This window comes from Castanea sativa, chromosome 7 (genome assembly GCF_040712315.1).
Source record: "Castanea sativa cultivar Marrone di Chiusa Pesio chromosome 7, ASM4071231v1".
NCBI lineage: Eukaryota > Viridiplantae > Streptophyta > Magnoliopsida > Fagales > Fagaceae > Castanea > Castanea sativa.
Window position 1 is genome coordinate 4,156,555 of NC_134019.1, and position 16,919 is coordinate 4,173,473.

The following is a 16,919-nucleotide window of genomic DNA, read 5'->3' on the forward strand; positions in this document are numbered from 1 at the left end:
ACTGTGAGACTTTACTAAGTTTTGTTTATTTTTTTAATCTTTTTGGGTGGACAAATTTGTAGTTTTGTAGTATTTATTATTGCTATATTCATGTTGCGCCACCTCATCTACTACGTCATTAGCCATATAATTATTCATTTTCTAATTTATTTTTATTCCTAAATTTTCTTGACACTATTAAATATATAAATAGATTGATTTATTCATCTTGGACAGTTTTAAATTTACATATAATTTTGTACATATTTATCAACTTTAATTTAGATGTTTATAACTAAAAATAAAATCAATGAATAATTAAAAGCCAAAAACAATGTTTATACACATCTATCTATAGTACATATAAAATGGAAGTTTTGCAATAAAATTTTCAAATTCCTTTTTGCCCCACGTCATTAACATCTTATCTTTTTATTTTTTGTAATTTGTACTTTATTCAACTTTTCATCTTCTTCAACCATTGTTTTCTTAGTTCAATTTTTTTATCTCTTCCAATCATTGTTTTTTTTTTTAAATTTCATTTGATTCCTTTATATATTTTTAAATTTTCTCCATTTTCTTAAATTCTACCGTTTCTAAATTTTCTCAATCGATTTGATTTGATTGGTTTGATTTGATTTTATTTGGATTAATAATTAGTTGTTTCGCAAGTTAGAATTGATTTTTTTTAATAATCCATTTAGAATCTTAGATGCTAAACTATGAGCATTTACTAAGTTTTGTTTATCTTTTAATCCATTTGGGTGGACAAATTTGTAGTTTTGTAGAGAAAATACTCTTAATAGTTGTATTAGTACCCTATATTGCCACTTATTTAGACAAAAAAAAATATTAGTCAAACAAAAATAATTGGATGAGTGACATATTTTAACTTTTGTAATTGTATTATTGTGGGGAGTAAAAAGACCCTGATGGGGATGTGGGCCTTTGGGCCATGCTAAGGAAGGCCGACCTGCTCTTGGTTTTAGAACTTATTAGTACTACGGGTCGGCCCATATGCCGAGGATCCGAGGATCCAGCCGAGGGTGATTTTCCCCTCGGACGGACATCGGAGAACCTGGGATTTCATTGTAAAGGTTAGGGAATGACACGGTGAAGACCAATGGTTGAAGGGGGTAAACCCTTGAATGTCCTAGAAACATCTATGTTAAAGAAATACCAAAGATAAAGGCTGCCACCTCCACATTAAAGACCCTGTACCTACCACTCTGGCCGCATTAATGGGGAAGTGACACCTGAATAGTGGAAGGGAAACTTCTGGTTACTATTCAAAGGCATTGAGAAAAGAAATATCTAGGCTAAGGGGGAGTTGGGACAACACGTGTACAAAGTATCAAAAAGAGGAGTATTTAAGGAGTAACCTAGAACAGGAAAAGGGACGGACTTTTTTGTAATCAAAAAGAAAAAGAAAAAAGAAAAAGAGATAATTTAAGAACAGCTCTCGGCTTACGTCTGAGCAGGTTGATTAACAATATTCCTTGTTGTGTCCAAGTGTTTGTAATCTTTGGCTTGTCATTTAATCCTCAAACACTTCTAACCTGGGTTTCAAGCCCACACTCTACAAATTTATATTGTTTAAGGCTCATTGGGCCTGAGCCTGTAACTGTTCTTGGGGCCAGGTGCAATTGTGCACTTACAATTATTATTATTATTATTATTATTATTATTATATAAGGATGCATATAGAAACTTAATTAGTAGATTTTGCAAATAATTTTTTATTTTGTAAAATAATCTCAATATATTATGAACGAAAAATTGTTTTCCTTATTAGTCTAATTAATCATTGTTAAGCGACGATTGATATGACATTTTCTTTGCTTGCATAGCATTTTCATATGGGTATGTTTTGATTTGAAAATATTTATAATTGTATTGAGATAAGCACTATATTTAAAAAGAGAGAAATCATGATCTTACTTTGTATACTTCAAAAAAAAAAGTTTAGGATTAAAGATCCATTAAAAAAATTTAATGGTGGGAAACTTTACTTTTATCATTCATTTCTGACTATCGTTATTGGAAAAACTTAAATCCCCCTCATTATTCTATCACTAGAAAATTATCTTATAATATGAGTAAATGAAAATTTAAATATAAAAATAAAGTATATATATATATATATAATTTTTGTTTTAATAGAGAACAAAGAATTCATTATTTAAAGAAAGAATATGACATTGTTTATTTTAGAAAAAAAAAATCATTGCCCTTTGTCAATTTGGTAAAGGGTGTTATATATATATTAAAAAAAATTCTTAATTAATAGTTTAATACATCTAAAATTAAATTCTCTTATGAGAAAAATGCTTTATTACAGATTAGTAATCCTCATATATGATTTTATGAATATTTTCAAAAATAAATTATATTTTATTACAAAATAATTAGATATTTCCACGCATCGTGCAAAGTTGCAACTAGTTCTATATAAATAACCCATGATTTGATTTTTTTTTTTTTCCTCCCACTTTACCAGGGGATCAATCAATCCATGTATATGAGCTTATTAGAAAATTGGGGCATGCTCTTCCAAAGGTATTTGCATAATGTTGTGAACTTGTGATGGTCAACACTTAACTTCTTTCATTGTTAAATCATTGAAACTAGTGTTGTTACGCATTTCATGATCGTAAATGGTGTTCCTTGTGCTTACAAAATTTCCAGACATAAAGCTTGTAGTTGAATCATTAAATAGCAACTGGCTTACTTTTCCTTTTATTCATTGTGTGATACACTCATGTAAAAATACTAGAGTTTGTGTAACTTTTGCTCTTCCTTACATGAATCTGAATATATACGTGCATTTTTACAATGATGATATTGCTTACATTAGCATTAGTCCTGCTGAAACGTTCTTATTCTGATTTTGGGATATGTATTTGCTTCCATCTACAGAATTTTCAGGGCATCCTTGCTCTTCAAATTCTCATGTGACTCATCCATCAAACATATTCAACTAAAATTATTTCATATGATAAAATTGTGGAATATTCACTGAAAATTAATGCTGGTTATTCACAATGCTTCTGATAATATTATAAATGCAACAAACATTTGTATTAGTTTTTCTATACTTGATGCTGCATGTCTTTACTTATGTAGGGACTTTTTAATTAATCATTCTAATTTGGTTTTATGTTATTTATCGTTGCATAATCTCTTTTGGTTCTTTCTTCTTTAAACAGTGTGAAGGAAAATGTTGGGAGTAAAGTGTAGTTCAATTAAACATATTATGCAATAAATAGTACTAAAGTATTTGGTTTTACTTTTGTGCAAAGAAGTGGTTCTTGTTTGCATTGCAATTTTTCCATGGATCACAATCATCACGATTAAATCCATCGATGGAACTTAGGAATTTTTCCTAAGGGGACCAAAACATGAAATTTTCTTAACCATTCAAGAATAAGAAATGTACTAAAATTCCAAGCTAAATTAATATATGGAAATAAACATACCCGTTAAAATATCAATTAAATGATTAAATTCAACATTTTTTAATAATTTAAATTTTTAGAACAATTGATAATTTATCAAGATATCATAGCACGCGGTATTGAGTTTGAATATTGTCTCCATTCATGTTTTCATTTACAAAAGTTAAAAGTTTCATGTGTTTGAACTTTTAAATGATTATTATATGTTTGATGGCTAATAGGCAAATACCATGAGTTTTATGAATGCCAATTACTAGAAAAATTTTGCACATAATTTTCATTTCACTTGGCTCGGCATCTGATGATTCAATTTCCATTCTTGTAATCACTGTATAGTGAAACACATACATACTATTTCAAAGCTTGGAACCGAGCGCACATTAGAGCTAGGGGCAGCAAGAAGTAGAAAAAGAGAGAGAAGCAGAGAATTGAGAGAGCAAGGAAGGCAGAAAGGAGAGAGAGGCAAAAAAATATGAGTAGTGGAAAGGAGAGAGAGGCAGACAAATGTTAAAGCAAGGTCTCTAACATGCCTTTGCATGGTAATTCAATGACCAAATCAAAATGCCTAAAACTTAGACAATGTGAGAGCAATAATAAGAAGAGAGATACAGACAAATGTAAATATAGTAAATAATATCCAATTAATACAAAATTTGATGTGTATTAAAAATATAAAGAACATGTAATTCAACTGTTAGACTTTCAAAATATATAATAATAATTATTTTATTGAGTAAAGTTACAGCGTTAGACTACAACTAATTTTGTAGTTAAACTTTGTTTATTTAAATATTCAGTTATAAGCTGGTTGAAACCCATTAATCATATTTATTAAGACAAAATTTAACTACAAAATTTGTTGTAATCTTAGGTTACAACCTTACTCAATATTTTTTTTATTGGAGGTGAATTTTGACAAATCCACCATTGAAAATTATACATAAAATATAAGCTTATAGATTATATAGTAAATAATATCCAATTAATAAAAATTTTGACATATGTATTAAGAACATAAAAAACTACAATTCAATAGTTAGACTTTCAAAATAGGTAGTAATGCGTATTTTATTAAGTAATGTTGTAGTGTTAGATTACAACTAATTTTGTAACTAAACTTTCTCCATTTAATTATTCAGTTATGAGCTGGTTAAAACTCATTAATCATATTTATAATCAGTCTATTACATCAATCTAAATATTCAAGTGTTTTAGCATTTTCCATCTATAAATATTCTTGAAAAAGTTTTTGGCATAGTTTAACTATTCATCAAAAAGTCCACATGGCAAGAGCTAACCCAGTTAACGGTCCAAAAAAGCATTAAGAAAATAGTAAGTGAGAGAGACAATAAACTGCTTTTATTATTCTCCCACTTTAGCTTTGTCCCGTATAAAGTATTGTACGCAGGATCAGTTATCCAGTCCAAGTGTCCAACACTGTTTGCTGTTCTGTTCTTCACAACCTACGACAAAAACAAAAGCCAATCTTCCTTCAATTTCTCGGCAATTCCAATGCCAAATCTCTTGGCACAAACCCTTTATCCGAATCTTCCTTCATAACCCATCAATTTCATCGCCTTGTCTATACTAAAAACTCAATATTATCATATAGTCAAACGCTGATCCCACTTAAGTGCTTGTTAAATTTTTGTGTTTTTTTTTTTTTCTTCTTCAACCAATTATTCTCATGCCCAGAAGTGCTTTTGAGGAATCAAGATTATTCTGACTAAACTTTTGCTTGTTTGATGGCTCTTCATTTAAGTGTTTTCTGCTTTAGCAATACTGTGGCCTCTGGCCCCCACAATGGAGTCAGATTTTTCAGTCAACGGACTGTCAAAGCTTCTGGCTTTTCATGTCAACCGTTGGCTCCAATTTCTCGAGTGAATTTGAAAGGTACCCTTTTTTCTTTTTTGGGTAGAACTTTCTTTTTTCTCTTTATAGTTACAAAAGACTAGAGGGTTGTTTTAGTTTGCTCGGTTTTGTGTATGTGTGTTTTGGTCTGTGTATTTGGATTGGCAATTTCATGGCTGATCTTAATATTTACATTGCTTATGAACAATAAGTCTAAATGGGGATTTTTTTTTTTTTTTTAAGAAAGAAGAAGAAGAATTTATACACATGTTCTTTAGTCCAGCAGCACATGAGGGAAATAGATTACAGGTTCCTAGTTGGTTTTGGAATCTCACATTGGCTAGAAGAATAATAAGGAGGTGAATAAATTAAGAAGTATAGAGGTGCTCTAGTTCCTGTAAATAGAGTGGTAGTGTAGCTTTGTTGTGTGTGAGAGAGGTAGAAGACAAAACTTTGTGTAGTTAGAGAGTTACCTAATTTTTGTGTAATGTGTGAGTATGAGAGTTAGTGTGGGTATATTGGGGATTTGGGTTATTTTATGTTTATGAGGTTTGTGTGTAGTTAAAGTTCCCATTATTGATAATGGATTTTTGTTTGCATTGTTCATTGATGTAGGCATAGAGTTTGTCAAACCACGTTGAACTTTGTGTTGCCTTTATTGTTTTGTATGTTTTTCACAACTAATTAGTATCGGAATTTTCACTATCACAACACATGTTTTGCTTTTATAAATGTAAATGTAATGTAATAAGTGCATTGAATAACTAAAGGACAATCTTTAAGATGGGAGAAGGTAAAGAGGCTGAATATGAAGAAACGGTGATATGGTTATTGCAACTGCCCCTTGTTTAATGGATATTTAATCAGAACTTCTTGTGCAATTCTAGGACTGATATTCTTTGATTTTGAATGAACCAAGCTGGGTGAAAGTAGATGGAGATGTGGCTGGGGGAGCATCTAATACACCTATTTATGGGGAAAGGAATAGAGAAACGTAGACTCCACCTATTTATGAATTTTAGATGACAAAGGGGAGAAAACTTGAGAACATCAACATTTTATGAGGATTTCTAGTTAGCATATAATTATCGTCATCCCGTCCACTTTCTAAACAAAAGAGAAGCTGCATTAGAAGATTTTGAAGTAGAAAACTAATGACAACAAAATGCATGGTTATCAATGTCTAACAGTTGAGAACTTAATTCGGAATGTATGGACTGACTGACCAACTCTGTAGAGAGGATAAAAGTTCATGGTTCACTGTTGAATGTTAAAGAAATGTGGTCTGATTAGTTTATTTCTGAAAATAACTTGGACTTAATAGGTTTAAAAATTCAGCATTGGGTTTGTTTTTTGAAACTGAAGTCTCATTATTCCAAATTCCATCATCCTTCTTCTTATTTTATATTGTTTTCCCTGAATATGAGCATGTGCAATTACTATTATGTCAAAAAATAGATTAAAATTTTTAGAAAGTTCATCTAAGTTGATCTGTTCTCGCTTATTCTGTTTATGTTGCTCATTTAGATGAGCTTCAATGCCAAGTTTCTAAGAAGTTCTTGCTGGAGGAACATAGATTGCCTTTGTCCTGCATATCCTGGATCCTATTAATTCTATAAGATTACTTATATTCTGTAACTTAAAAGTTCAAACAACATGGCTTGTAAAAAAAAAACCAATGGGCAATTGCCATTCACATAAATCCTTCCCCCTCTTTGGCCTTCAAAGTTCTCACTTGAATATTTGCTACTGAACCATGATCCATACTGATGGCAAGTAGAGAAAAGGAGGGGATACGCTTTTATCTCACAGCATTTATTTAGTCCTTAGCTATTTTATATGACTGATATAATATTTCAAGCATGCCCATACATGTTAATATAATCAATAGTTATATGAGGTTTTTGGGTTATATTTTGATATATTAAAGTCACTGTGCCCATGGTAAACAAATTAATTCATAAAGAGTTAGTTGTATGTGTCGCCCATTTCTATCTTTTTTTCCTTTTTTTTTTTGATAAGTCACCCATTTCAATCTCTTTATTTAAATCTTTTATGTAGCCAATAAGGCATGGCCAAAGGGGTAGGCCAGATAGAATCAAAACTGTTATAAACTGACTGTTTTAATCATCTAGTTCTATGTGCACTCCTTTTTTTCCCCATGCAAACTGAACTTCTCTGTTGTTAACTTTTATGTGTTTTAGGCAAAGCATTTCCAGGTGATGGGGTACCTGAAACCAAGGAATCCTCCCTAGTGGTTTGTTTTGGGGAATTGCTGATTGATTTTGTCCCAACTATTAGTGGGCTTTCATTGGCTGAAGCACCTGCATTTAAAAAGGCTGCCGGAGGTGCACCTGCTAATGTTGCTGTTGGAATAGCTCGTCTTGGTGGCTCATCAGCTTTTATAGGGAAGGTATATTTTTTAATATTGTGTCTACATGTTTTTGGTTTTCATGGTTTGTAAGGTATAAGAGAGCAGAAATAATCAAATGCTCAAGTGATTATGTAGCCTTTTTACTTGAAATCAGCTTCCCCATAGTCTCTTCCCTTTTCTCGGTCTCCACTGTATATGTCTGAATGTGGTAGTTTGAAGAAAATCCTATCTAACACTGGAGTTTTTATGCCTAAAGTAGCAACTTTATCATTAATGTCCAGCCCATGACCATTTCTGAAATTTTCGGTCTGCCTTCTTTAATAAATTTTTTCTACCAACTAAACATAAGGTCTCTGTTTCCAATGATTTTGTTGTATTGTACTCGTGGGTGGCTCATGAGATTATGTTTCAAGCACACGGGTTTTCTTTTTTTCTTTTTCTTTTTGGGAGAGGGGGGTTTTGGTTATGATTTGGTGTACAGGGAAAAAAAAAAAAAATCTCACCAACCACAGTAATGTAGTCCCTGAATGTCTTGCTCATCCATAGAGCAGGATTTTAGGAAATTGGCCATGGGATTGATCAGTTAAATCAGAAATCAAAATATTAGGGAACTGTCCAAGTTGGTGATCGGGAAATTTCTTGTTCCTCAATAGAGTGAAATTAGAAAACTGGACCATCAAATGCTCATGTACTTTGCACTTGTTGAAATTGATGCATCCAAACCTGTTTCTTATATACTTTTGGAAAAGTTATTTGAAAAACAAATCAATTTATCATCGATATTATCTTGTAACCTTAATTTTTTATGCAATGTGAACAGGTTGGTGAAGATGAATTTGGGTACATGCTTGCAGATATATTAAAGCAGAATAGTGTGAATATTGAAGGGATGCGTTTTGATCCTGGTGCACGAACTGCTTTAGCATTTGTTACACTTAGGAGCAATGGGGAACGTGAGTTCATGTTTTTTCGTAACCCTAGTGCTGATATGTTGCTACGAGAGGCTGAACTTGATTTTGATTTAATTAGGAAGGTAAGTTAGATTTTCTATTGTAAAACAAAACATTATAAATATATGAGAGTTGATAGAAAGAAAGTTTGCAACATATATCTCTTAAGCAAAAGGTTATAGATTATATCTCATATGATAAGTTGTTAGATTCAAGAATGCTATTGGTTACACTTAAACTAACTTATTTCACTTACAAGCAATCCACATAATGTAATGAGGACCCTCCAATTTTAAAATTCTTATTATGTCATTTCTGGAAACATGTATATATAGACATCCTCTTGGTAATAAAAATTATAAATAAATAAATATATAAAAAAGGGGTTTGTTTCCATACGGGGCCACCATGTCATGTGCCACTTTTCTGTGCTCAACATTGACACCCGGGTCTATATTTTTGTCCTCATTACATGAATCTAAAATTGTTTCCAAAGTGTTTGCCATTTTTTTGTATTCGACTCATTGGGTTTTCCTGCTTACTAACCCCCTATCCTGTGGCAGGCAAAAATTTTCCATTATGGTTCTATTAGTCTTATAACTGAACCATGCAAGTCAGCCCACATTGCTGCCGCAAAAGCTGCAAAGGATTCTGGTGCAGTTCTTTCATATGATCCAAACCTGAGGCTTCCATTATGGTCTTCTGCAGAAAGTGCCAGGGAAGGGATTTTGAGTATATGGGAGATGGCAGATATTATCAAGGTATCCATCCTTTTAGAAATGCAGATTATGTGTTTTGGGATTCACAATTGATTTTTCTTGTCCCTTTTCTAGAAGGCTGAGTTACAAGGCAATGCAAAGATTGACATCTCTGATTATTTCAATGAATTCAGGTGAGTGAGGAAGAAATTTCTTTTCTAACGCAAGGGGAAGATCCATATGATGATGCTGTTGTTCGTAAATTGTTCCATCCAAATCTTAAATTACTCCTTGTCACAGAGGGCCCAGATGGTTGCAGGTACTACACGAAGGTAAGCTTTGCCAAAATTCTTTTTTGTTTTGCTACAAGAGAGGATATTTTCTTTTTGTCAATGCATGGATCTCTCTCTCTCTCTCTCTCTCTCCAAATGTGTGTGTATGTAATAAGTAATGTGGTTTTACTTGCTACTGCTTTAACTCTAGCTCCTTTGAAAGTGAAGATGCATTGAAGCTCAATAGAGGAAAGTTAATCAAGATATCTTCATAAAAAATAACTCACTAGATCAACAATTTGGAGGATAGACAGTGCTTTATTATCCTAGATCGAATTTGCATGAACCTTGGAGGAAAATGGGAAGACAGTATCATGTCATGGGTGTGTGTGTGTGTTCTTCTCTGAATAATGAGACCTGGGACTTGCTGGACTATGGATTAAAGAGATGTATTAGTTTTCATTGGCAGAGATGATTAGAATATTACCTTGGTAATGGTCAGTGTGCAGGATTTGTTGTCATCTGCCAACTATTATCCGTATTCTAATCTCAAGTAGTAGTCAAATCATTAAAAATGTGAAGATTTACCCTATATTTAATTTGCAAAAGTCTTATATGATGGGTAAAAAGACAAAGGATCAACTTCTATGAGTTTGAGTTTGTTCATACGGCATTCCATTTTCCCATACTCCATAGGGTCTTCTCTAGCAAGAAACGTATGGTAGCTTAGAAAACCCTGGAGAAGTTATATATTGATGAAGTGCTGCCATAAATCAATATATAAGTGGTCTTATTATGTGCAAATCTAATGTTTGCAATTCTTTGTATTATTTTTTTTTTACAATAATCATGATAGTAGTTATTAAGTTTTCTAATAATTGTGAATTTGAAATTGCATGATGTATATTTCTCTTCAGAACTTCAGCGGGAGAGTTAAGGGTTTGAAGGTAGATGCAGTGGACACCACTGGTGCTGGGGATGCCTTTGTTGCTGGAACGCTATCCCAATTATCTCTTGATCTCTCTTTGCTTCAGGTACTGCTTTTCAGATACAGATGCCTAATATGCTTCCTTCAAGTCAGTACTTCATTATCTTTATGTATATCTGGAATAACTATTTTGGTTTTGAAATGATTTGTATATTTCTATCACATAATAACCTCTTGCAGACCTTGTAGAAACGGAAGCCATATGCACTGAGTACTTAAAAACTTTTTATTGGATTAATATTTTTAAAATTCCACTATTAGATTCACTCTCTTTGTTCTAAACACAGACGGCAAATTTCATCAATATGATATTATTTTGTGTATAATTTCAAATACAAAAAAGGTTAAATTACATTTGAGTATTCCAACTATTGGAAAAGGTTATTAATTGTGTCAATTTAGTCCCTCGACTTGATTTTAAAAACTGAGGGACTAAATTAAAAAAATTAATAATTGAGAGATCAAATTGACATAATTATAGTTGAGGGACGAAATTAGTAATTTAACTTATGAAAAACTTGAAATTCAAGTATTTTATAAATGAGATAGCTATTGATCTTCTAATAATCTAGATATTTTGCAAGAATGGAGTTGTAAGGAGACAAATGCAATATAATGGTGGATTTATCAAAAAATTCATGCAATAATAATTTATAATTTATTAAGTGGTGTAATATTAAAAAAAGTTATACCAAGTGTAAACTTTAATCAGAATTTATACTTAGTAATAATTTACTTTGGAAAGGTTATATAAATCAATTATAGCAGCGGAGGGCTATAAACTAATAATATTTTTATGATAATATAGTACTGTGTGGTGTAAATATTATTGTAATCACATTTATGTTACCATAGAGATTACAACCTCCACGTAGTTGTTAAGTACGGTACCCTCGCTCATAGCTGCAGTCTTGGATCAGCAAACCCTGATTAATGGCCTTTGCAACACTCTCTTCCCCCCCTCCTCCCGAAACGTAAATAATTGCAAACATGTGCAAAAGCAAAAGCCCTACCAACTAAATGCTGCTCCTGATATATGTTATGTATAAGATGGCAGATATATTTAACGTATATTTCATGTAGATTGACATGATGAAGGTTTCAAATTATCCTGTTTCTGGAATAATTAAGCATGCTCTAAATAGTACTACTGCTCAGTACCCTATTTTAGGGAAAAGTTTCTCTGGGGATCTTGTGTCTTTACTAAACAGAGAAACATAAACCCCTGCAATCCCGACATCAGAACTGATTGCTAATGATGCCTAAAAAACTCCAAATTTTCAAGTCCAGCTCTACATGAAAAAATTCACATCAGCCACCAAGCATATATAAGAACGAAAAGGCTGTCCGTGTAAGAATTTCTTTTTATTCTTTTTTTTTTTGATCTCCTTAAAAGCTCTAAATCTTCAGTTTTAACTCTACATGAAAAAAATTTACATCAACCACTAAGCATATATCAGAACAAGAAGTCTGTCCTTGTAAGATTTCCTATTTCTTTCCTGGCAAATATGGTGCTCAGCTGCAGCCAAAGCAACCGCTTAAATAATAAGCCGCTCTAGACTAGCAGTTCAACTGATGGACTTTTCAGTTTCAGACTGCGGCTGCTTATTGATACCACTGCTATTCGTTAACCTCTTCCAATTGCATCGGTGAAATTGCTGGAGAACACAAATAGTATATGCTTTCTACAGAGTCGCCTAAGAAACAAATGGTAGCTTTTGCAAGAACCAGTTAGTTTTTTTATTAGCAAATTTTAAGTTGGAGGTTCATAGATATCTAGTTTCTAAACAAAAATCATACCCGAGTATGGAGCTGCGGACAATGAGTTTATGCCAATTTACCTCAGGCAAATGATCTCTCTTAACTGCACTCTCTGATTTTACGGAAATTGAACCTTAGACTCTGATACACATTCTATAAAAGCAGCATTAGGCTCAAAGTTGTGTCACGCTGCAGTGATCAGTTGTAAAAACTTGAGTAAATTTCAATCTGCAGTTCTGCACACACTCATTTCCATTTCCATTACTAACATTGCTGACTTTATCTGTACTGACCAACTTCTCAATGGTAATTTTGAAATGCATGCAAAGATTTCATTTTTGGTACACTAGTACAACATCTTTATGATTTTGTTACTCTTTAGAAGGCATCTTTTAACCCACGTGCATCACTCACTAGCCCATGGGTGTTCATCATTCACCAGATACCTTATATCATAAGTAACTCTTGCATTATGGTGAAATTGGCATGAATACCGCATCAATAGGATAAATTCCATATTGAGAGTTATTTGGTGTTTTTGTTGAATTATTTGAATAATCTTCAGACACCAATGATGATGTCTTTTTTCCAATTTTAATTATTTATTGTAAAAAATTAGTGTGCTTTGCTTGCTTCTTAACCTACAAGTTCTTTCTTTAACATTGTTTGCAATATTATCTTACTCGATTCTCATATTCTAATTCTTACCATGAACAAGTTTGAGTCCCTAATTTGTCGCATTGGCTAATAGTCTTGGTAAATTTGCATAACTAGGATCTCCTTTAACAATGATGCATTTTTATATGCCACCGAAATAAATTGATGTATGTGGTTTTGAATTGCAGAAAGAGGACTTACTGAGAGATGCTCTCAAGTTTGCCAATGTTTGTGGTGCATTGACTGTGACGGAGAGAGGTGCAATACCAGCTTTGCCAACTAGAGAAGCTGTGCTGGATGCTATGCTTCAGTCTGTAAAATAGATTTACATTCCAACATCTGTTAAGTACCTTCTTGTGTGGCTATTTGTTGGAAGATGATGATGATAGTACAGAATAAAGCAAAATTTCAGAAGAGATGAGTTAAGTGTAACATCTGAAATTATTTTTATTGAGCAGATTCATAGATCTTGTATAAGAGACTTCAAAATACAAATAATATGGTTGGTGTGTTTGTGATTTCTGGTAAAACACGCATCCATGCTGCCCGTTCATCTTCTTTATTTTCACTGAATTGAACTTGATGAACATTTTCACAAGTTGTTGAATGACTTGCATTATATGCTTGACCAGGTTTTTTACACGGTTAGGTATGCGTACGTCCAAAGTGACCTCCAGGGCGGGGGGATCCAGTTGGCTATGTTCAACACATTAACAAAATAGTCTAGTATAAATGTTTAATGATGTCATTTTCACTTAAGTAGGCAATTTCCTTCACAAGGACAGTCATGATTCCTGGGAAGAATGGTGGCACTGGTCTGTAAATGCATTATAAATATTGACACGGCATGTGATGTAACTCTTTCCAACCAAAGTGTCATATGCAGTGCAGCAACTACCTTCCCTAACATCAGAGATTTGGGGCACTTGGGTCTTTTTAACCCTTATGTTATCAAAAAATGCTCATGAACATTGACAATGTTTTACATGGGAAAGTATCACCTCCAATTCACTATCATTTTTAGTGCAACATGTGTCAATTATTTCATTTTTAAATGCCATGTCTTATAACTACTCAACTACTCAAAAATTAGAGGATTCAATAAGAGTGGATCTTATCTTATTTTACACTAGTAGGTTATCTCTAGAAAAACGGTATAACTAGAGATATACAACAGTGACTCGTGTTGTGTCATCCTGTTTTATACTAGTAGGTTATCTCTAGAAAAACGGTGGAACTAGAAATACACAATAGTAAATCGTGTTGTGTCATGGTGGTGGTAAAAATTACTATGACAAATACAATGAGTGGGCCTATTTTAATTTTACGAGGTCTTTTATAGCACACCAAACTATGATAGTCTTCACATCAATAAATTCAGGCCTTCCTTTTAACTCAGAAGAGGATAAAACCAATTTTTGGGCCTTGGGACTAAAAAAGTGTTAGGTAAAACCAGCAATTTTCTATCAAACCCAAACTTCTCACCCTCTTGGCGGAAGCAGACTCAAACCTGAAAACAGCAGCAACACTTTTCTTTCATATTGATATATCTAACATTTTATAGTGAAAATCAGATTGAGCTCGCCCAAGTATGCATATGATTTTTTTTTTTTTTTAGAGTTTCAACTTATGGCGTCCATTCTTGATAATAGCTCTTTTATGATCGGACCAAGTCACAGTCAGATTTTTGTTTAGACAAGAATTGAATCTCAAATCTCTTATTCAACCATCAAATACTTTACTAGCTGAGCTAACTGGAGCCCACATAAATTTAGTACAACCCAAATGGGGTTGGCCTCTCCTCTTAAATAAAACAATAAATTTAGTGACAATTTCTTTTTAATTTTTATAATTACTGAAATAACATATGATTGGTGTCTAGAAATCAATAATAAAAGAGATATCAATAATTCCTGCACATGAAAATTGTGGGGAGTAAAAAGATCTTGATAGGAATATGGGCCGTTGGGTCTTGCTAAGGAAGGCCGACCTGCTCTTGAGTTTAGGGCTTGTTAGTACTTCGGGTCGGCCCATACGCCGAGGATCCAGCCGAGGATGTTTTTCCCCTCGGACTGACACCGAAGAACCCGAGACTTCATGGTAAAGGTTAGGGAAGGACATGGTCAAGACCAATGGTTAGAGGGAGTGAACTCTTGAATGTCCTATAAGCACCGATGTTGGAGAAATATCAAAGATAAAGGCTGCTACCTCCACATTAAAGGCCCTGCACCAACCACCCTGGCCGCATTAATGGGGAAGTGACACTTAAATAGTGGAATGGAAACTTCTAGTTACTGTTCAAAGGCACTAAGAAAAGAAATATCTAGGCTAAGGGAGGAGTTGGGGCAACACGTGTATAAAGTATTAAGAAGAGAAGTATTTAAAGAAGGACCTGGAACAGAAAGAGGGACGGACTCTTTTGTAATCAAAAAAGAAACAGAAACAAAAAGAAAGAGATAATATAAGAACAACCCTTGGCTTACGTCCGAGGAGGTTGATTCATAACGTTCATTGTTGTTTTCAAGTATTACTAGTTTTTTGGCTTGTCATTTAATCCTTACATACTTCTAACCTGGGTTTCAAGCCCACACTCTACAAATTCATATTGTTTAAGGCTCATTGGGCCTGAACCCATAACTGTTCTTGGGTCTAGGTGCAATTGTGCACTTACAAAAATGATATTCCTACCTTAACAAATTGTAAAAAGCATTAAATGTCTTAGAAATAAAATTATATTCCTCCCCAAAATCGATGTAAAGTGGAGCCAATTTATGAAAATTAATGTATGGTCCTACACTCCTACTACCACGTGTAATGAATATAATGGAAAATTATGTAAGACAACCCAAAGTTCAAATCCTATTTCCTTCTTCTTTTTTCATTTTTCCAATTAAAAGACTCAATCTTAGCGAAAATTGCGTCATTAAACAAAGAAAATGAAAAAGTTGTTACTAAAACTTGTATTTCACCTAAGCAACCAATTTCAATTTTTTGTCAATCACTTTCTTATTTTAGATTTTAAGTGAAGCATTCTCTCTCTACCATCTCTGTTCAATAGCTGTCAAAGTAAAATAGATCATTAATTCAATGATGTCCCAATTTTCTCTATTTTGTTACTGTCCATAATAAAGGAAATGAATAACCGCGATGAACAAAATTCATAAATTTAAAACTTTAAATGACAAATTAAATGCTTAAAATTTAGTATGAAATATGATATAAATTGCTGGTGATTTTATGTAATTAACCCTAAATAATAATAAATTAATAATGGATGATGATTTTGTTTCTGCATCCTAATCTGAAAAGAACATAATCCAAGTCATTCCTTCCATTCCATATCTCCCACCATTCATCGTATGACTGATATAATCTCGTTGTTTCTTTTTACCTTAATTTGGCAACCGTTGGAACTTAGGAAGTTACATTCTTTAGGTGATCCAATCCTTACGCTAAATCCCCTAGCTTCATGGACTACCTTACCCTTTGGAAAAAAAATCTCTTTAAAATCCAAAGACTTAATGCTCCAAACTCTACTCTCACACATTCAATTGTAAACCAAACACCCCCCCCCCCCCCCCCCCACCAAAAAAAAGCAAATTTAGAAAACTATCACAACAACAACACACAATGGCTGATAATGCACAGGTCAAGGCTGAACATGAACGCATTTTCAAGAGCTTTGATGCCAATGGCGATGGCAAAATCTCTTCAACGGAGCTCGGGGATGCCCTCAAAACACTTGGCTCAGTCACATCCGAGGAGGTGAAACGTATGATGGCCGAGATTGATACTGATGGTGATGGGTTCATTTCATTCCAAGAGTTCACTGAATTTGCATCTGCAAACAGTGGCTTAATGAAGGATGTTGCTAAGATATTTTAATGTATCTCTTTTCATATTTTTTTTTTTCTCCCATATATTCTATATG

General features: G+C 33.1%; 2 protein-coding genes across 2 annotated transcripts; both read left to right on the forward strand.

The window, feature by feature from the left end:
- Positions 1–4,839: 4,839 nt before the first annotated feature.
- Positions 4,840–13,518, forward strand: LOC142644752 (putative fructokinase-6, chloroplastic). Its single transcript, XM_075819325.1, has 7 exons — positions 4,840–5,330; positions 7,493–7,701; positions 8,483–8,695; positions 9,176–9,373; positions 9,505–9,642; positions 10,500–10,616; positions 13,177–13,518. Exons 1-7 carry the CDS (start codon positions 5,183–5,185, stop codon positions 13,309–13,311), a joined length of 1,158 nt encoding a protein of 385 aa, XP_075675440.1. The 5' UTR covers positions 4,840–5,182; the 3' UTR covers positions 13,312–13,518.
- A 3,100-nt stretch (positions 13,519–16,618) lies between these two features.
- On the forward strand, positions 16,619–16,873 carry LOC142642217 (polcalcin Ole e 3). Its single transcript, XM_075816556.1, has one exon. The coding sequence runs from the start codon at positions 16,619–16,621 to the stop codon at positions 16,871–16,873; it is 255 nt and encodes an 84-aa protein (XP_075672671.1).
- The last annotated feature ends 46 nt before the right edge of the window (positions 16,874–16,919 follow it).

What these genes read in the sequence shown, in the direction of transcription:
- LOC142642217 (XM_075816556.1), top strand. Translation starts at nt 16,619, where the DNA reads ATGGCTGATAATGCACAGGTCAAGGCTGAACATGAACGCATTTTCAAG.
- LOC142644752 (XM_075819325.1), top strand. Translation starts at nt 5,183, where the DNA reads ATGGCTCTTCATTTAAGTGTTTTCTGCTTTAGCAATACTGTGGCCTCT. An exon ending in ATTTTGATTTAATTAGGAAG is followed by an intron (nt 8,696 to 9,175) that starts GTAAGTTAGATT and finishes ATCCTGTGGCAG; the next exon opens with GCAAAAATTTTCCATTATGG. An exon ending in TTGATCTCTCTTTGCTTCAG is followed by an intron (nt 10,617 to 13,176) that starts GTACTGCTTTTC and finishes TTTGAATTGCAG; the next exon opens with AAAGAGGACTTACTGAGAGA.